The sequence below is a fragment of the Cataglyphis hispanica genome, chromosome 7 (genome assembly GCF_021464435.1).
Source record: "Cataglyphis hispanica isolate Lineage 1 chromosome 7, ULB_Chis1_1.0, whole genome shotgun sequence".
Taxonomy (NCBI): Eukaryota; Metazoa; Arthropoda; class Insecta; order Hymenoptera; family Formicidae; genus Cataglyphis; species Cataglyphis hispanica.
Window position 1 is genome coordinate 5,788,762 of NC_065960.1, and position 18,739 is coordinate 5,807,500.

At 39.9% G+C, this 18,739-nt stretch overlaps 1 protein-coding gene across 1 annotated transcript in view; it reads left to right on the forward strand.

Moving 5' to 3' along the window:
- The first annotated feature begins 9,215 nt into the window (after positions 1 to 9,215).
- Positions 9,216 to 18,739, forward strand: part of LOC126850825 (protein lozenge-like) — a 35,668-nt gene continuing 26,144 nt past the window's right edge. Inside the window, exons 1-3 of the mRNA XM_050594190.1 lie at positions 9,216 to 10,268; positions 10,642 to 10,872; positions 16,600 to 16,713. Coding sequence (XP_050450147.1) covers positions 10,013 to 10,268; positions 10,642 to 10,872; positions 16,600 to 16,713 — 601 coding nt within the window. The 5' untranslated portion in view covers positions 9,216 to 10,012. The remainder of the gene's footprint in view (positions 10,269 to 10,641; positions 10,873 to 16,599; positions 16,714 to 18,739) is intronic.

The following is an 18,739-nucleotide window of genomic DNA, read 5'->3' on the forward strand; positions in this document are numbered from 1 at the left end:
CTCACCTGTTAACAGCATTGCTGTCAGCAGCACCAACGATGATTAATTAATCCGTTCCTTCGACACTCGCAATTATATCTACACCGTACACACTGTAAACGGGCATTGAATATTCAACTTCCTATTAGTTTATTAGGACACTGCAATCCGATACCGGCATTTCGAGTTTGTACTTTGCATCGCGTTGTAATGAAGTTATTCGCGAGTGCTAACTTTTTGTTAAACATAATATTAATGCGACGTATAATAAACGCGCCGGATATTAATATGCGAGAGTAAGAATCGCAGAAAACTCTAACCTTCGCGATAGTCGATACAGCACAGCAAGTAGTACTAAGGGAGAAACAGAGAAACAAGTGAACACAAAAACAACTGAATGTTGATGAGTGGGGAAGAGGGGAGGGGGGAGAGGCCCTCGGTAGCAAACCCGACCTCGAACGTCTTATAAAACTACAATTGTGTATGTATACAAGGTGTCTTGAAAATTTTGACACACCCACATTTGAAGTGTGAAGGTAGATTGGGCCAAACGCGCTCATTAGCTCACATATTTTAATTAATAATGCAAAAACTATTGCGAATTTTGCAAAATCGTATAGGACTTTTCGACTCAGTTTGGCCCAATCTACCTTCACACTTCGGATGTGTCAAAATTTTTAGGATACCCTGTATAGTATGTATGCAAATGCTAAATACATCGGCAATTTCTTCAAGATGAGATAAGTGTATGATCCTAGAAATAGAGAAATAGATGAAAAGAGAGAAAAAAAAAATATTCTCGGAATTAAACCCGACACCCGACTTAATGTTAACTTTGTGTAGATGTAGGATAAAGCTGTGCGTATGCATGAGTTTGGGAATATAATAATAATTTATTTATAACTTCAGCTGTTTGCCAGGAAGTGGACTTGGTTTACATATAATTCCTTAAACATTAACACTCTCACAAATTCACAACCCTTACCTCTATGACTAGCAAAGACTAGTTTACCTTTACCCTCTTTTCTTATTCTTAAAGATAATTTCTTTTTTTCTCCATATTTTTTCTCAATATCCTACCTTTAATGTTGTCTATTTCATCGCTACAAACTCTACTTTCTACCTCACTATAATCTGTACCTAAATCTTTAAACCAATCTTTAGTCGTCTCACACTCCTTTATATAATGAATTATACAATCCTAACCGCTATCGCAAAATACGCACAACATCGCTTCTCCAATCAATATTTATTCCTTTCCTCCAGAGTTTGGAAATATAAAATCCATGACAATTTCTGTTATAAACTAAAAAGAACAGAAACAACTTACGGGAAGAAAAAGCGAAGAAAAATATATATTTCTTGCGTTGTTTGGCCAGATTTTTATGTAGCAATCAAAGATAAATTATGTAAATTATTATGTAAAATATTTTGAATATAACGAGAAATGTCAATGAGAAAAGTTAAACTATTTTTGGGAGACAACGAGTAAATTGAACATTTTTATCTGGAGATTATATTACACAGTCGGAAAATTTCTATTTTCTTGTTAAAAAATATGCTGGTTAAAATTTTTGTATTAAATATTTAACACATTAAATATAATTATTAAATATTATTAAATATAAATATGTACACATATTTCTTGTATATGTATATATATGCTACATGCATTGCACCTTGCTCTTTCTTTTATGGATTTTTTAAATTTAATGTAATTGTATATTTTACTGTCGCATCGTATATCTTGGATCGAACATACACACGTATCTTTTTACGTACATTGGATGCTTTTCAGCAAGAAGACACAGAAAAACATCGTGCCACACATAAGTGAATACATGATAAAACAATTTAATTTTCAACAGTCATTAGTTCAGGAAGATATGCAAGTATTTCTTCTCGATCTTATAACTTTACATCATTATTTTGATTTATCATATTTGTTGTAAGAAAGTATCTGTGTCGATTCTGTGTCACATTGTGTCAATGTATGTTTCTTGCTGTAAAGCACTCATTATAAACAAAGCAGTCGGGCTTCCAAAATTTTTTCCCTTTTTTCACCTCTGTTTTCTTCACTCTACCTTTTCTGCATTTTTCGCTCAATATAATGTTAATTATTGCAAAGTTATATATAATAATAGTCAGAGTCACGTTTAATCGGGACTTGATACTCAAACCTTTCGCATGCTACAGTTGACATACATGTACACAGTTGGAAAATTTAACCTTAATTTAACATATATTGCATATCCCAAACACACAAATTGTTGTTAACATAATAGGTATGTTAAATGGGATTGAATAGTAACTAATTGAACAGTTGAAAGTTAAGTTAAAAAGTTGAAAATTAATCGGATTTATCGGATGTGTCAATTCGTTGTTGGATAGAGAATTAAGTTTTAACTTTAATGAGTTAATAATTTTTTAACTTAATTTTAATTGAGTTAATTTTTGTTTAAGTAACTTAAATTTAGTTAATTAAAAAAAAGTTGATTTATCCAATCCTAGTTAATTACTATAATACTGTGTTAACATTTCAACACAAAATAAATAATGTAGACTTTACAGTAATTTGAAATAAATTTTGTAAAATCAACATATTTTTACTGAATAAAAATAAATTAGAAAAAAAAATGATTGACAATCTGTAGTCATCCTTACTCTCATTATAAAATAAAATCAATATTTTTTTCTGTAAATTTTAACAGATAAATACTGTTACTAATAATACAGAAAACGTCTATTATGTAAAATTAATAATATGTGTATAATATATTATTTTTATACTGTTTTCAGTTTTAATAATTTAACATTTGAGTTCAATTAACAAGAGCAATGTGTTAAATTAACACATGAATATGTTAAATATTTAACGCAAAAATTTTGACAAGTATATTTTTTAATAAAACAAATTTTCCAACTATTTAAATTTGACAACTATATTTAATTTGTAATATTTAATTTATAACATAATACAAGCAACTCTTTTGCGAGTGTCATCTATCTTTGTTCAACTTTCGTTAAATATCAAGTTAAATATTCGTTAAATATTCAATATCAATATCACAAAATGATCCCATGAATGTTGCAAATGTCAAGTGTAAAATATGCTTAAGAAAATCGTGGAATTGGATCACAATCTGCTCTAACAGAATCGAAAGTAACGTTTACTTGTCTTCGCATTCGTCACATGTGTTGTGTTATTTGGGGCGTTGAGACAACTTGTACGAATATAATTGCAAAGCATCGAAAGGATAAAAGCAAACATTCAAAGGAGCGAAATCAATTGATCGCTATAATTAATGCGGTGACTGTTGTAATCATTATTCTATTATGGTACGATATCACAATCGTCGATCGTCTCGTCATATCTATGTGAGTTATAATTTTAAATTAGGATTAGATTAAGTAATGACGAATGAGTATAAAATATAGAGAGTACCGAAAAAAGTATCGGATAAATGTAGAAATACAGTATATCGCATGAGTAGTGCAAACATATGACAGTTCCGTCTCGCGAAACTATAAATCGTGTAATTATAAATCCAAACATTGTGTCAAACGTATTAATAAAATTACCGAAAAATTAATCATTTCCCAGAATAAATATCGCTTATAGATAAAAGTGTGTACTATCAAAAGAACGCCGAAATATTGAAAATAATATTGATTTATTGTCATATGATGAGTAGTATAATATATTTATATTATATTGACAGTGTGATTGATGACAGGATACGAGTCGCGACTTATCGCAGAGGCTTTCCGGAAATTTTTAATCCCTTTCGCATTTCATTTCCAGCTATCGTAATCTTATATTAGTATGGACAGATAAAGACACAGTAAAGTCATAGTACGTCTACAAAAAAATCAATTTTTAAAAAATAATAATTAAATTTTTCACACGCGAAAAGCTCTTCTACAGCTCCGATTTCTCTGTTTTTATACAAATTCCAATTTATAAATCGCAATATTTTTATAGGATAGTTTTCACATTTAAACGCTTCCATTTAATATTTGGTTTTATATGTTGCAGCGCTCAAACCAAACAAGCGACCAAGCTTGTACTCTAAACCTCGAGCAACTAAATAGGATGAAATTCTGAGCGCGAGAGAGAGCAAATCTCACGTCTGTGTATTATCATCCTTTTGATGTCCATCTCAAAGCCGGACCTTGTCGAGCTTACATTCCTCGCTGTTGTAAGCACAGGGAGGTAGAAGCTGTAAATTTCGACAACAGACAGATATCATGGACATATTGTTATCACTTTTTCTAGTACGTCGTTTTAAGTATATTCTCTTTATATTTACATTAAAATCTCTCATATCAAAAAATCATGCTCCAACAATATTCCAAAAAAAAAAAGAAATAATGCGAGCAGTTCGTTAAAGACGAATTTTGCTTTGAATAAAAATGAACAAACATGTGGATTTTTTTGCAAAATGATATCAATAAAGAGAAAAATTATACGATTACATAATTAAAAATTACAAATAATATCTAAGATTGTATATACGTGTACTTGTGGATAAAATATGATAATGATTTACATTACTTTATACATTTATTCGCGTGTTTCGAAAACCTGTAAATTAATAACAAAATATATTAAAACGTTAAATACATTTTATAATGCTTATAAAGCAAACATTAATCTGGTATAAATGATAAGTTACATTTATTCTGATAATACCTGCACAAGTTTTCTAAAAGTATTCAAAACAAAGATTAAAGTAAATAATATGACAAGATAGACATTCCCAGAAGCCGCTTGCCAAAATTACGTGAAACTCAAGTGCCATCCCTGTATCGTTGGAATCTGGAGTGTACTGGACAATACAGGGAGACAGTCACAGCGGGGCTTTATTAAGCTTATTAACGGAACATACAAGGGTGGACGTACCTACGTCGGTGGTTGGGGAAAGTATAGCTGCCGAAAGGGACGTGAGGATGGAAGGTAATGGTGGCTAGAGAGCTGTGTATTTCAACTCGTTTAATCGCGGTGCATTCGAGACCTCCATTTGTCGTATCTAATATCATCGTGTATCTATCTTTTCATTTTTTTCCGTCTCTGCCAATTATCCTTCAAACGAGGCGGTAGAATTAAATGAAAGAAGCGTTTTCGCGGACAATTTTAATTAAGCATTAATGTTTCACGATGATATCGTGTACTTGTTTATATTACTGATCTTGTCAAAGTTATATCCGTGATTTTCCCTCGTTTTTCCCCTTGCCATATTTGAAGAAATAATTATTTTTTAATATTTATACGTCACACGCGTGCGACAACGTTATTCTACTGAATTCTGTATTCTACTGAAAATTATTACCAAACAAATAAAAAATATATTTTCCCTAATGATGAAAATTGAATATAAAATTCAAGATATTTGCCAATTTCCCCTCGCACTATCTCTTCGAAATTTTTTTCTTCTTAATCCGCCGTCGTTTTGTCGCGTGTTCGCTACAAAAGAATTATTAACTGCACGCTTCGTAGCTGAATTAACGAAAGTCGAATTATATCGACGGAAACGGAGATGGGGAAAAATTATTCCAGTACGATCACGAACAGGCCATGTTCTTATTTATTTATTTTTTTTTAATAATAATACTCGCTAATGCTAAATATATATATAATTTATTTAAATAAACAAATAAATATATATGTATATTTATTTATTTATTTATTATTAAGTATTAATTTTCATTATTTATTATTATTAAGTATAACTGCATTCACAAACTTCTCTATTTCAAATTCTTTCTGCACTTCTTTTTAAACAGATTTCCAAAAGCTTTATGTTCGTAATAAAATTGCAAATATACGCATGAACGGAAATATACGTAAGAACGGAGGGAGATGAGAGCTGAAGTACGTAAGGGCCGCGGTGGATTTGCTCGTAAGCTGACGGAACAGGAGCGATCCTCGTCTAATCGCATCCCTAGTCCTGATTTAGGACGGGATTTTAATTACGAAGGGTCAGTAAGTGCGGCTGTCCACTTGGCACAAGAATGCCTCCCTTATTTATAGTTCATTAGCTCGGCTTTCGCGTAGGAAGCAAATTAACTTACGTCTAGTGACACTTTGCCTTTGTCCAGAGAAAACGGAAACTTCTCTTTTATCGTTAAAAATCTTATACCATGTTATAAAATGTGAAAAACATATTATAAAATATATTCTTCTAGATTGCATTATTATCATGATAAATTATAATTATCTTATATATAATTTCCATTAAAAATATTATATATTATTATATTATTCAAATTATATTAAACAATTAATTTTTTTTTTCATAAAGTGAAAATTGTTGAAGATTAAATTATATAACTGAAGATTTAATTATCAATAAAATTACTAATAAACTATTTTATTTTGACAATCAAAAATTGAATCTTTACACGAGAATAATTTTCTTTATTTAGCAAAAAATAGATAAAAGAAAAAAAATTTAGGCGCTTGTTAAACAACATATATAAAATATTCACCGAATAATTAACGATTTATGTAAACTGACACTTTTTTCTAAGAAAACAAAGATATGGCGGTCTTGCAAGCTTTTCCGGTGGCGCTGGAAGTGGCTCAGAGCGATATCGTCGTGTTGATAAAAAAAAAGCGTCAAAAGATCTTTCTATTTAGTTTGGTCGCCCGCTGTTAATTATCTCGTACTGCCTAATGGCCTAATGCAACTGTCAGACATAATCTAGACACAGTTGAATAATGTCTTACTGATATTTTTGTTGGATCAAATGTCGTCCAAACCAGCTTTTAATTTGCATTTGGTCGAGATTGTCCATTTGATATATTAAATAGCTATTTTTGATTATTTTAATATATTCCTATGTCGAGGGAAAGTGTCACTTGCTTGTACGCTTAGTATACCACACATATTAAAATCAATGCCTTATCGCCCAGAATTATGTCTGATAAGAAAAAGTTTGAGAGACCTAATGTCTTAATTCCTGGTCCCATACTTATTGGTACTTGTGTAACATACAAATAATGCGGTCATAGCGGTTGCGGTTTCGCGATTGATCGTAGTGCCGATTTTTGCGGCGATTCCGAACGTTTTCGCGATGCGGATAGAGGAGCGATCAGTGAATTCACCCCCATACAAGAAGCACTCCCAAGAAGTTAATCACCAATATCTTGCGAACGCGGCAAACCGCATCTACCTTCTCGATTACGCTTCAGTAAACCACAGTGCAATAAACAGTAGCATCATGTGACCGCGATTCAGAATTTTTGGTGGAGCCTGGAATAGGAAACTGTCCTAAACAGAAGATCGTATAAAAACATGAAAAATTACGACGTTTCCTAGATTTTTTGTTGTCCAATAATGACCTAGTTTATACCGATATATTTTAATACGCACTAAATACTATACTGATCAATCACAGCCATTCTTTGGAGGAATAGCTATGATTGGCCAGTGTAATGCAATACTTAGTATGTATCAAAATATATTAGTGTAACTAAGCCAATGAACTGTAGCACACATGGATGGATGAATTTGTTAACCTATATGAATAAAAATACTTGTATAAATATTTTATAAAATCTTTGCCATTTTTGACGTAATGCGAGATTGTCCAATTATTTAGACAACAAACTATAAAAGTACGTGATCTATAGAAGCAGAATGTTGACAAGAATAAGATCCCACCAGGGGATCCAAAAGATCATTGGTATTATTTAATTTATGCAACCATGGCCGATCTCCTTTTTGTTAAAGAGTACCATTCACTTGGTCCAGCGTGTGCTCTGGCAAGAAGCAACGAGATCCAAGCTTTCACGGGGAAGGAAAAGGGGTCGAGGGAAGGAGGAAGAGATGGAAAGCACGGGTAGAGGTGCGAAGGAACAAAATCGCACGGGTGGGGCGAGCGATGCATGATGCGGGAGAATTGGATCCCTCCATCTGCTTCCCCAACGAGAAGCTCCGCCTCCAGAAAGCCGAGTGACGTCACGCGGACACTTGTTACGCCTTGCCGTTGCGTGATGGGATGCTGTGCCGCGGAGATTTTGCGGAAATCAAAAGAAACCGGTTGACACATGGCAAAGGCAACTAATACAACAAACAAATTTATTTCCGTCACAAAATTTTCCTTGATTCATTAACCAATCGCGAGTCTTTTTGGTGCCTTCCCAACGCTCTTAAAAAATTTTCCTTTAATCGTAAAGACAAAAAATAATGTTTTAATAAATCTTATTAAATATTATAATATTTAATACTATAATATTATAATAAGTTTATTAACGACTATAAATATTGACTATAAATAATATATTTTAATGAATACTATCAAAAACTATATACTATTTGTATATATAGTACTATAGTATTATAGTACTATATATTAAATACTTTCAAATAGTATTTTAATAAGTGGTATACACAAGCATACAAAAGATAATAAATTACATCTTCAAATATTGCTCAATTACATTACACGAATACGTGTAATGTGTAACGGGAGATTTATTATTAGACTATATCGCAATCGCATGACGCGTTTTCTACCCCCACATCGCGCATTTCCACTCGTCAAAGAAAGAAGGGGAAGGATCTCGCCCGAAGGCTGGACCATCATATCGCGGCTATCGGGAGGCTGGGCCGTTGTGGGAAATCACGCGATAACGCCGAGAATTTCGTCGGTATTTTGCCTCTTATCGTCGCGAGAGGTGGCCTGAGCGGCGCCCGATAGTCGCCGTTTCGACTAACCAATTTTCAATCGATGTATCTCGCGATGTATCTGTCTGCCAATCTTTGTCTCGAGGAACATCTCGAGTGTTTTCAAGACTAGTTGCTCTTGAATAAATTAATACGCGCCAGTCGCTATATAGGAAAATATGAATGCGTACATGTTGACGCATGGGAAATCCCACGAATTTATTTATTCTCATATGCGTATCACGTCTGCTGGCTCGTGAGGTTGGCGAACGGGGTCGACCGGACAGCTGGGGAAAGAATGCCACTGTCGGCGTCGTCGATGACGACGACGACGACGACGAGATGCACCGCCACCTTCGATGATCGCGGATTCGAAAAGTGGAACGGGGGGAGAAGATGGGGTAGGGGCGGGGAGGGGGCGGCGGCGTGCTGTGCGCGTGGTGGGAGCGGCGGAGAGAGCGTGTAGCCCGTTTCTGGCCGTCGAGGGGCGTCAGTTCGGTGGCGTAAGCGGAGGCGGGGGTCCAGAATCATCGGGGCTTAGGCCGTCCCGGGACCGCTTACACGCGGAACACGCGGTCCGCGCGGCATTACGTCGCGCACCGCCGACCGCGACTGACGTTTGATGCGGGAGAGAGTTGATGGTCGCCCCACCGTCGATTGTCGACTGCGATCACGATGACGCGGCCGTCCGTCGAAGGAAACGTCAGTGGGTGTTACGCAGGAAAAGTGCGCCGTTTGTTCCGTGTGTAATGCCGCGTGACGTTATTATCGGATTCGTGGAATCGACGTCTGGACCGTTGTCGTCCCGTTGGCAACAACCTGTCGGAATAGATCGCGATCAAACGAGGATAGGCAGTGCCGCTGGCGATTGAGTGTCCCGAGAAATAGAGAGAGAGAGAGAGAGAGAAAGAAGGAAATAAATACGAACACGCGGTGACGATTATTAACCGATCGTTGAATAAACTATTGATAGACAGTGATAAATGTACTTTTAATCGCCGGACTCTCTACGGTCACGCGTCGCGTAAGAAAGTGCAACGGTACATCGCGAGAAAACAGTTGCCGCGTCGGATCATGAGGCAAAACCGGAACCGGTGATTCCGCGGTTCGAAACTCCCGCCTGTAACTATGACGATCTCGCGATCAATGGTGAGAATCGATGCAATCGTCGAGGAAGAAGAACGACTGATCAGTTACGTACGGCGTGCGACACGCCGGCAATACGCCTGCCGGGTAGATTGGTAGCAAGAGGGAGGACGCAAAGTCGCCTTCGTCGGCGAGAATCCTAAGTGAAAATCACGACGTCCCGGCCGGGGAGCACATCCTTGGGCGACGTTGGGCGGCTACTGGCCGATGGGATGCATCTACCGGTGGGTTCCGTGGGCTGCGGGGAGAATTACGGCACCGTTGGATCCCACGAAGGCGCCGGCCCGTGCGGTCCCTCCCTGGCGCCGCTGCAAGGTGTAAACAGCAGGTACCACCAGGTAGACGACGTCGACGCCGGAGGTGGAGGCGGCGAGATGAGCGAGAGTGCCGCCGTCGGCGAATTGTGGTGGACCGAAAGACTCGTCGGCGAAGCGCAGGCCGAACATCCTGGAGAACTAGTTAGGACAGGTTAGTGTTTTCACACATCAAGTTAACATTTTTAAAGAGAGAAGAGAATATTTATTAAAAAAAAAAATATGATGTAATCATGTTAATTAAATATTGAACAGATGTTATGCTGATCTTGGGCTTCTATTAAAATTATTAGCGTTTGAATATAACGTCAAATAAACGTCAGGTTAGTGTTTTCATCAAATTAAAATTTTATTTTAAAGGAGAGGAAAGAATATTTATTAAAAAAAAAATTATGATGTAATAATGTTAATTAAATATTGAACAGATGTCATGCCGATCTTGGGCTTCTATTAAAACTATTAGCGTTTGAATATCACGTCAAATTATATTGAACAATTGTTTGAAACCGTTTGAAACTTTGTTTCAGGATCGCCGTACTTTTTATGCAGTCAGCTGCCAACGCATTGGCGGTCCAACAAGACGCTTCCAGTGGCGTTCAAAGTAGTCGCTCTTGGGGAAGTTGGCGACGGGACTTTGGTGACGGTTCGCGCGGGCAATGACGAGAACTGTTGCGCGGAACTACGAAACTCCACCGCGTTGATGAAGAATCAAGTCGCCAAGTTCAATGACCTTAGGTTCGTCGGTAGGAGCGGTAGAGGTGAGTTCCTTTTTTCGTTCTGTCTTTTTATCTTCTTAAATTTCCAAACGCGCGACATTTTGCGAAGAGAAAGACATTTTCGCGCGTAAAAGAAAAGAGAAGGTGAATTTATTTGAAAGCAGTAGTATTAACGTTTCAATTATATTCTCCCGGAAACACAATTGTACCTTTGATCGTGTATGAAGTCTATAACGTCAGAGAATCTGTGTAGCGTGTTGTGTATCAGGACGAGCGAAAGCGCGTGCCGCGATTTCCAGCCCTCTAAAATCACGGTTATTGTAATCATCATCATCATCATCATCATCATCGTGCCACCCTCATCCATCCCCGTTGCGTCCCCATTCGCGAGTTGCCGCTCTCCTACCGTCCCCCCCCTCCCCCTCCTCCCCAGAGTCATTACTCGATGTCTGCCGCAAGCCCCAACCGAGCATTCGAAACAACTGGCCGTTAATCAGAAATCATCCGACGGATATGGACGGATATGAACGGAGAGGATGACTTGCCAAAATCAACCAACGCTTTCGATCGATGCTCTTGACTTGTTTAATTTTCGACCCTAATTTTCCGTCAACCCCTGCGGCTCTTTCGCGCGCGTATCTATTAACAAAAATATCTCGCGAAGCAACATTGAGAGAGATTAAACCGCAATGACGAATAATGCTAACGCAAAATATTCTGATAACTAATTAACATAATAGAAATTATATATTGTATATATATATATATATATATATATATATATATATATATATATATATATATATATTGAGAAGGATAACAAAAAATCTCGCGAGTCTTTGTTCTTCTCAAGGAGAAACTAGACGGATCAACTATGACAAAAGTTAATAAATCTAATGCATCTCGAGATTCATGAATTTGACATTATGCACACAAAGCACTTTTAGCTATTTAAAATATAAAATTAATAATTAATTTATGAGTTGAAGTAAAGATTCGATAGAGTTAAAATTAAAATTTTTGTTTTCACGAATTTTTGCATACAATCACTATAAAAAAGTTAATTCGATATCAAATAATAGTTATTTTATTTTGATTATATTCTGCAGGACAAATCTTTACTTTACTTTGTGTGTGTGTAAAATTCAGGAATCTCGAGATTTATTAGAGTTACTAACTTTTGACACAGCTGATCTGTCAAATTCCTTCTTAATACGAAAGCTTGATATTTGCAATTTCTTCGATCTGTTTGCGTTCTCGAAACATCGATCTCCCGGCCGATAATAATTATTCACGAATCAGTAGGCGGCTTTGTCAAAGCCTACAAATGCATTTTGCACCCCCGATGATCCGGAGGGCGCGTTTATGAATTAACGGGTCCGGACTGCTCGTGCACGGGCGGGATGTTCGTCCCGTAGCGCGTCATCTATGTTTCATTTGATTTCATCATGAAGAGCAGGGTCAGCAGGATTTTCATTCTCCTGACGCACAGGTGCATCAGGTCCCCGAAGTCAATTAGCGAAAGAGACACTTCCCTCGCCGAAAATCCTTCGGTCCCTTTGTCCAATTTTTCGGCTCGTTCGGCGACATGTTACATATTTTTTTTTTTTTTTTTTTTTTTTTTTTGTTTGTGTTTTTGTCGTTTCAATCTCTCCCCGATAATCCATAATACTCAATTTCGGCGATTGACCAAACCGCCCTCGGTGTGTTGATGCCGGCCACCACCACCGGCCGGCCCTCCTGCTGTATCATCGAGGTTTTGTTTCCGCGACTTATTAATTTGATTGAATTGCATCGCATCGGCCGATGCGAACTGATTCAAGAAATTGCAGCGAGGATTTTAAAACGGGCGAGGCCACGAAAAATTTCGAGGCCGCTAACCTCCTCGATTAAAAAGAGCGATCGCCGGCTCGTATACATATATATATATATATATATATATATATATATATATATATATATATATCGGACGCGACGAGAGATTATTTTTCAACGACTTCGCCAAGGTTCGATATTCCCTCTCGCGATTTTTCTCACCTTCACAATTTTCTCCGATGTGTGCAATGTGTGCACATTCTGATTGAAAATTACTTTTACACGTGTCTTCTGTTGTCATGCGTTAAAGATCACGACTCTGATCGCGGTTTATTACCTCTAATCAGCCGGCTATTAAAGTCAGTTTACGCCAAGGAGGAAATAACCGCAAACGCGATCATTTTTCTTTTCATTAAAACGTACTATTATTTCCACGCGCGGGACATCGGCCGTTGTTTTTGCGAGGAATGCGAGATCTCCTCGTAACTGGAGGATCTTACGATCCTGGCAATTATCGCCTCTCACGTATACTTATGAGCAGATCACTCGAAAAACTACACCATGAATGGAAGAGAAAGAATATAGTAGCGACGAATCAGAGAGGGCCGGGAGGGTGAAACGACGACGACGACGACGATGACGATCGTTCTATCATCATCGCCGGGTTCGGCCCATGCCTAATAATTAGTAATATACCGCAGTCTATATCGACACGGCTGAAATTACCACCGATAGTAATTATTTGACAATCGGAGAGACATCCTGTTGGGAGACTCGGGGACCTCCGCTTCGTCCCTACCATCGACGCGCGTCCGCTCGAACCCCCTTCTCCCCCTCCCACCCCCGTCCCCTGCTGCCCCTCCTTAGCCTTTCTACCCCGTACGTTGCTGCTCGCTTAGCCCTACGCGACCTCGTTCCCTCTGCTCATCGCCACGAGTATTAACGGACGGTTTCGAGTGGTTTCGGGCGGTTGTATGTGGGCGGTTTGGGCTGGCGTGCTCATCTCATCGTCGGTGTGTTGCCAACGCATCCACACACCACACACACACACACACACACACACACACACACACACACACACACACACACACACACACTAGGAGAGAGAGAGAGAGAGAGACATGAGAGAATCGTGAGTAGTCGAGCTGTGATGCTGCACGTTATATAGGTGCCACATACGCGTGGCCCGGTTTTGTCTGTCCGTCTGTCCGTCCGTCCGTCCGTCTGTTCACCCGCCCGCCCTCCCGTCCGTCCGTCCGTCCGACCGACCGACCGTCCATCGTTCGCGAATGCACAAGCCGGGTCCTGTCTCTGCAGATGACCGTTCCCATCATCGAGTATTAACCGCAGGTCCGGATGCCGGAGAGGGGAGTCGGCTGTGCGGCATTATTAGCCCCAAATGCGATGGACTCTGCCGAGGGGGTGGGTGGTTAGCGGGGAGGGGAAGGGGAAGGGGGAGGAGGGGGCGGCGGAAGGGGGAAGGACAGCGCGCGCGACCCTTCCTCCGATCGGCCGCCACCTTCCCGACCCCTTCCCGACTTTCGTGGGCCCTCCGAGAGTTTTCCACTCGGGGCGTCGCGTGTCTTAAAATTCTGAAATAAATCTTTTTACCTTCATTCACAATCCTTTTTATAACGTCCATTCCCACAATTTTGTCGATTTCTTTCTGTCAGAAAGTTAAATTCTTTTCCCTCTCCCTTCACCCCCTCAAATTAAAATTTAAGGTTTCTCACTACCACCTGTCATTCGCGCGACTCCGTCCGCGTTCTCCGGCCGGAGAATCGAGCAACATTTTGAAGAGGAATCGCGACCTCGCGAATCTTTCTCGTCGCGAAAACGCGAAACGACGCAACTTTGCGCGCGACAGTTGAACGATGATGATGGCAATGACGGCCGCGCGAGAGGAGGTATGAGGTTCTGGGAACGGGCGCGTTCTGGGGATGGCGGCGACGGCTCTATTCACGGGGAGAAGAGCGGTGAGAGCCGCGATATAACTGGAATATAACGCCATGTAGCTCCGCCAGTCAGTTGCAGTCAGCTCCCCGGGGGTGGCGGGCGGGGAGGGAGGGAGGAGGAGGAGGAGGAGAGGCGATGGGGGTCGGCGGTGTTTGATGCCGGTTATCATGTTGACAGACACAGCGAGCGAGGTGGAACACTGAATGCGCCAAGGGGAGACAATTACAAATCGTTGACATTTACGCCAACACAAACGATTGCATGTCCGCGGCGCGTGTTAGGTATCCCGTCTCTTTTCCGGGCGTAAACAAGCAAGTCTTGCCTCGCGTTTCGTTTCGTTCGTCATATCGGACAAGTTTGACACCGAGTGAGAGTTTGGCGGTCCCCGCCATCGTGCCAGAGGATGGATGGCATCGTATGCGAATCGCTTCCCAGTCAAGTTATCGCCTACGGCCTGACGGCCAGTCTCCGGTCTCGGTTGAAACGGTCAAACCGGACTTCTCCGTTTCCAATCACGAAGAACGTAAATAACGAGACGAAGAGAGACAAAAAGAGAGAGAGAGAGAGAGAGACTAAGAGTTCGGTGGTAAATTCTTGGCCGTGCGATAGAAGAACCCCTCCCCCGCCCCCCTCTCCTTCCCCCCTCCTTCCCTCGGTCCGAGGAGAGGGACAATTGGTCGAAAGAGACAACTCTGGCCTACGCTTCTCTCAAGCGGAAGAGCCGCGAAAGAGCGGCGAATTACCGAATGCATATTAGCGAGCGATGGGCCGTTTAAGAGCGCGTAGTCAATCTCTCCGACGGACGTTTATGGAGAGGGAATTAATATACCGGACCTTCAACTTGCAGACCTTCGCCGATGATATATGTACACGACCGCTCCACCCCCGAGCATCCACTCCCTTCTATTATCTTTTAACGCGCTTAAGAATACCGTGGCTCCGTTAGGATCTAATAGACACGGCCGTAATTGCTTAAGTCGCAAATTATAAATCGAACCCCCGTACTAGTCGCACTTAATCGAAGATAGAAACGCGAGTATCTTTATTAGCACTTTGTGGATAACGAATAGATGTACGCTTAAATCTTTATGTTGTTTGGAGTGTTTATGGTAAATTGTCATTTAAGGATGTATGTGTCGTATGTCAAAATATTGACAAAAGCATGAAAATTTCGTAGACTGTTTACCATTTCTTCTGAGCATCTGTGCAAAACTTGAGCACACTCTCTTAACGGTTTGGAAATTTAAGTTTTAAGTTTTATTTAAGTTTAAATTTACTATTGAGTTTTATGGAAAATTGCACATTTACTGACAAATTTGACAAGGGAAAAACATTGCCAACAGTATAAAAATTTTCACACATTTGAAGAAAACATTAATAAATATTTACGCCAAACTTGATTTAGAGCCATTTACTCGATTAAAAGTTAATTTACTAAAAATTGTAGAAAAATATTATCTGTCTCTTTCTCTCTTTTTGCAAATTACCTATTTTTCTTTGTTTCTTACAGTTAATTTCAGAGGGTATTCAAATGTTTTTTGTCATAAATTAGGAAAAATATTAATTACAACTATTTTTTTACGTTAAAAGACGTTAAAAACCATATTATTCTATAATACTTTAATTCTTTTTACAATTCGGATTTATTTATTTGCTATTTCAAACAGTATAAACGTAAGAATAATATAATAAGAATATGATTTTTTTTAATTTGACAGTTCTTTGCTGCTATTGTACAGCCAAAAAATCCTTAATAGGCAATTTCCCGCAAAAAAAATCAAGGCTGTAGAAAAAATATTTTTTAATTGCCTGCGTAATTTTACGCGAAAAAAGAAGAATTATTTTATGAATATAAAAATGCGTCCCTAAACTCTCTTTCTTGGTATTTCAAAAATAAAAGAATTGTAGAAAATATATATCTCGTATAGAACATTTACATATTCGCAAATTTAATTCGCGCCTCGCATATAATTCATAATTCATTGTTCTCTGTCTCAGGAAAGAGTTTCAGCATCACCATTACCGTGTCGACAACGCCGCCCCAAGTGGCGACCTACACGAGGGCGATTAAAGTAACCGTCGATGGACCACGGGAGCCGCGATCGAAAACGAGTAAGTGAATCATGCGACACTTCGATCGCGAGATCTATCCGAAGCGCGTCCAAACGCCGTTCCGGGAATTCCCTCCGAAAATGTACCGATAATTCAACGAAAGTCCCTGTACGCGGTAATGGGGAGTCATTACCGAACAGATGGTGCGCGATGATGCAGTGGTCAATGTGCGTATCGCGGCTCGATGCGTGTTTCGGGTTGAGCTATTCGCGCGCGCTACACACACACACACACTCACTCACACACACACACACACACACACACACACACACACACACACACACACACACACACACACATACTTATGCAATTGCGCGCGGGAGAGGCGGCGAGAGGGGAGACAATGCTTTTACAAGCGCGCGTTCGTGCGTCCCGAATCCGCTAACTCACTTACGATATAATTCGCCGCGAAAACCCCCGAAAAAATTGCTAAAACATTCTGTTGGCGAACTCATTATCGGTCGGCCAAAATTGATAGGATCACGCGAAACGCAGTAAAAGTCGATAGTTGTCCCCCCTCCATCCCCTTCTTCCCCCCGGTCAGACCCGCGTCCTCCTCTCTTCCCGACCTTCCGCCGCTTTTATAACTCAACTGCGTGCCCCCTTTCCCCCTTCCACCCCCGCGTCGGACCGAAAGGAGATATCGCGCGCTTGTGCGCGCCCGACTATTCGGCCCGACACCTATTTTCGGATGCATCCGCGGCGAGCGGGAAAAAGAAAAAAAATGGTCGTTATTTCAATATCAGATTAATAGCCCGCTGCGGAGTTAACCGCGAAAACGGCAGTTTTTTGCGGGCGTTTCGCATTTGTTGTATAAAGTATTGATGGGCGCCGTATATACGCACCCGCCGGGGGTCTCGCTATTTTTTTCGCAATGGCCGAGAGTGATTGATTTTACTGATGTTTTTTGCTGCTTGACTCGCGTGGCCCGTGCAGTTGTTCCGGGGCTCGGGGTGGGTGTAGGGGAGGGAGGGGGGGGAGGGAAGCGGGAGCAGGGTGCAAAAACGCGTGAATCTCGTCAATTTTCCAGCTGGCATAAAGTGCACTTAACGGCGGGGTTAAAGTTTCAAGTCGGCATCCACATCGGCCGCCATATATCTTTGCGGTTCCAACGTTTTTTTTGTTTTTTTTTTTGTTTTTTTTTTTTAATGCCCTTCGGATGAAGGTGCCTTTTTGGATTTTCGATTTGATTAATTTTACTTTGCTACCGCTCGTTATTATATCGCGAATTGATAATTTGCTAATAATCGTCAGTCAGTTATCAGATAATATTTACGGTTATCAGACAATATTTACAATTTATTATATGTTATATGTACAAAAACTTGAAACTATTCAAGCTTATTTATTTATTCTTAAAAAAAGGTTATAGTATATGTAATGATTAATCTAATAAATTAGATTTTAGTGAATCTATTGAAAGATACGATATTTAATTCACAAAAATTTCATTCACAGAAATGAATATATGCATTTTTTTCTTTCCACGTTTTCACGTTTATTACTTTCACCGTACAAGAGAGTACCTACACTTATAATCCGAAATCGCCACGAGCGCTTTAAACATAAAGCTTGTCGTTTAAGTCGTGAGTTAGAGTAGACCGGACGACATCCGGTGACGCCGACCTACTGTCCCCTTCCGAATCGAAAGAGACGAAAACGAAAGCGAGCGACACGCGTGTCACGTGGCGCGGATCGCGGAATAGAACACGCATGACGACATATTGCATACACGGGCTTTTGGCATCGCCGATGGCGTGCCTCATCATCGGCTGGCACGGCATCCGGGGAGACAATCTATGCAGCGCAACCGGCGTTTCGAGCAAAACAACCGGCAGCGCTTTCATTGTCCTGCCAACAATGCGCGACGCCCCGCAGACACCTGCCGGCTCTCATTATTGCGTGCATAATCGCGAGCTTTTTGTTATCGGAAATCATCCCTCCGCGCTCCACCGTGTGCATGTGTGTGTGTGTGTATGTGTGTATGCTATGGCCAGTAATCGGGCAATTTCCGTAATTCGCTATA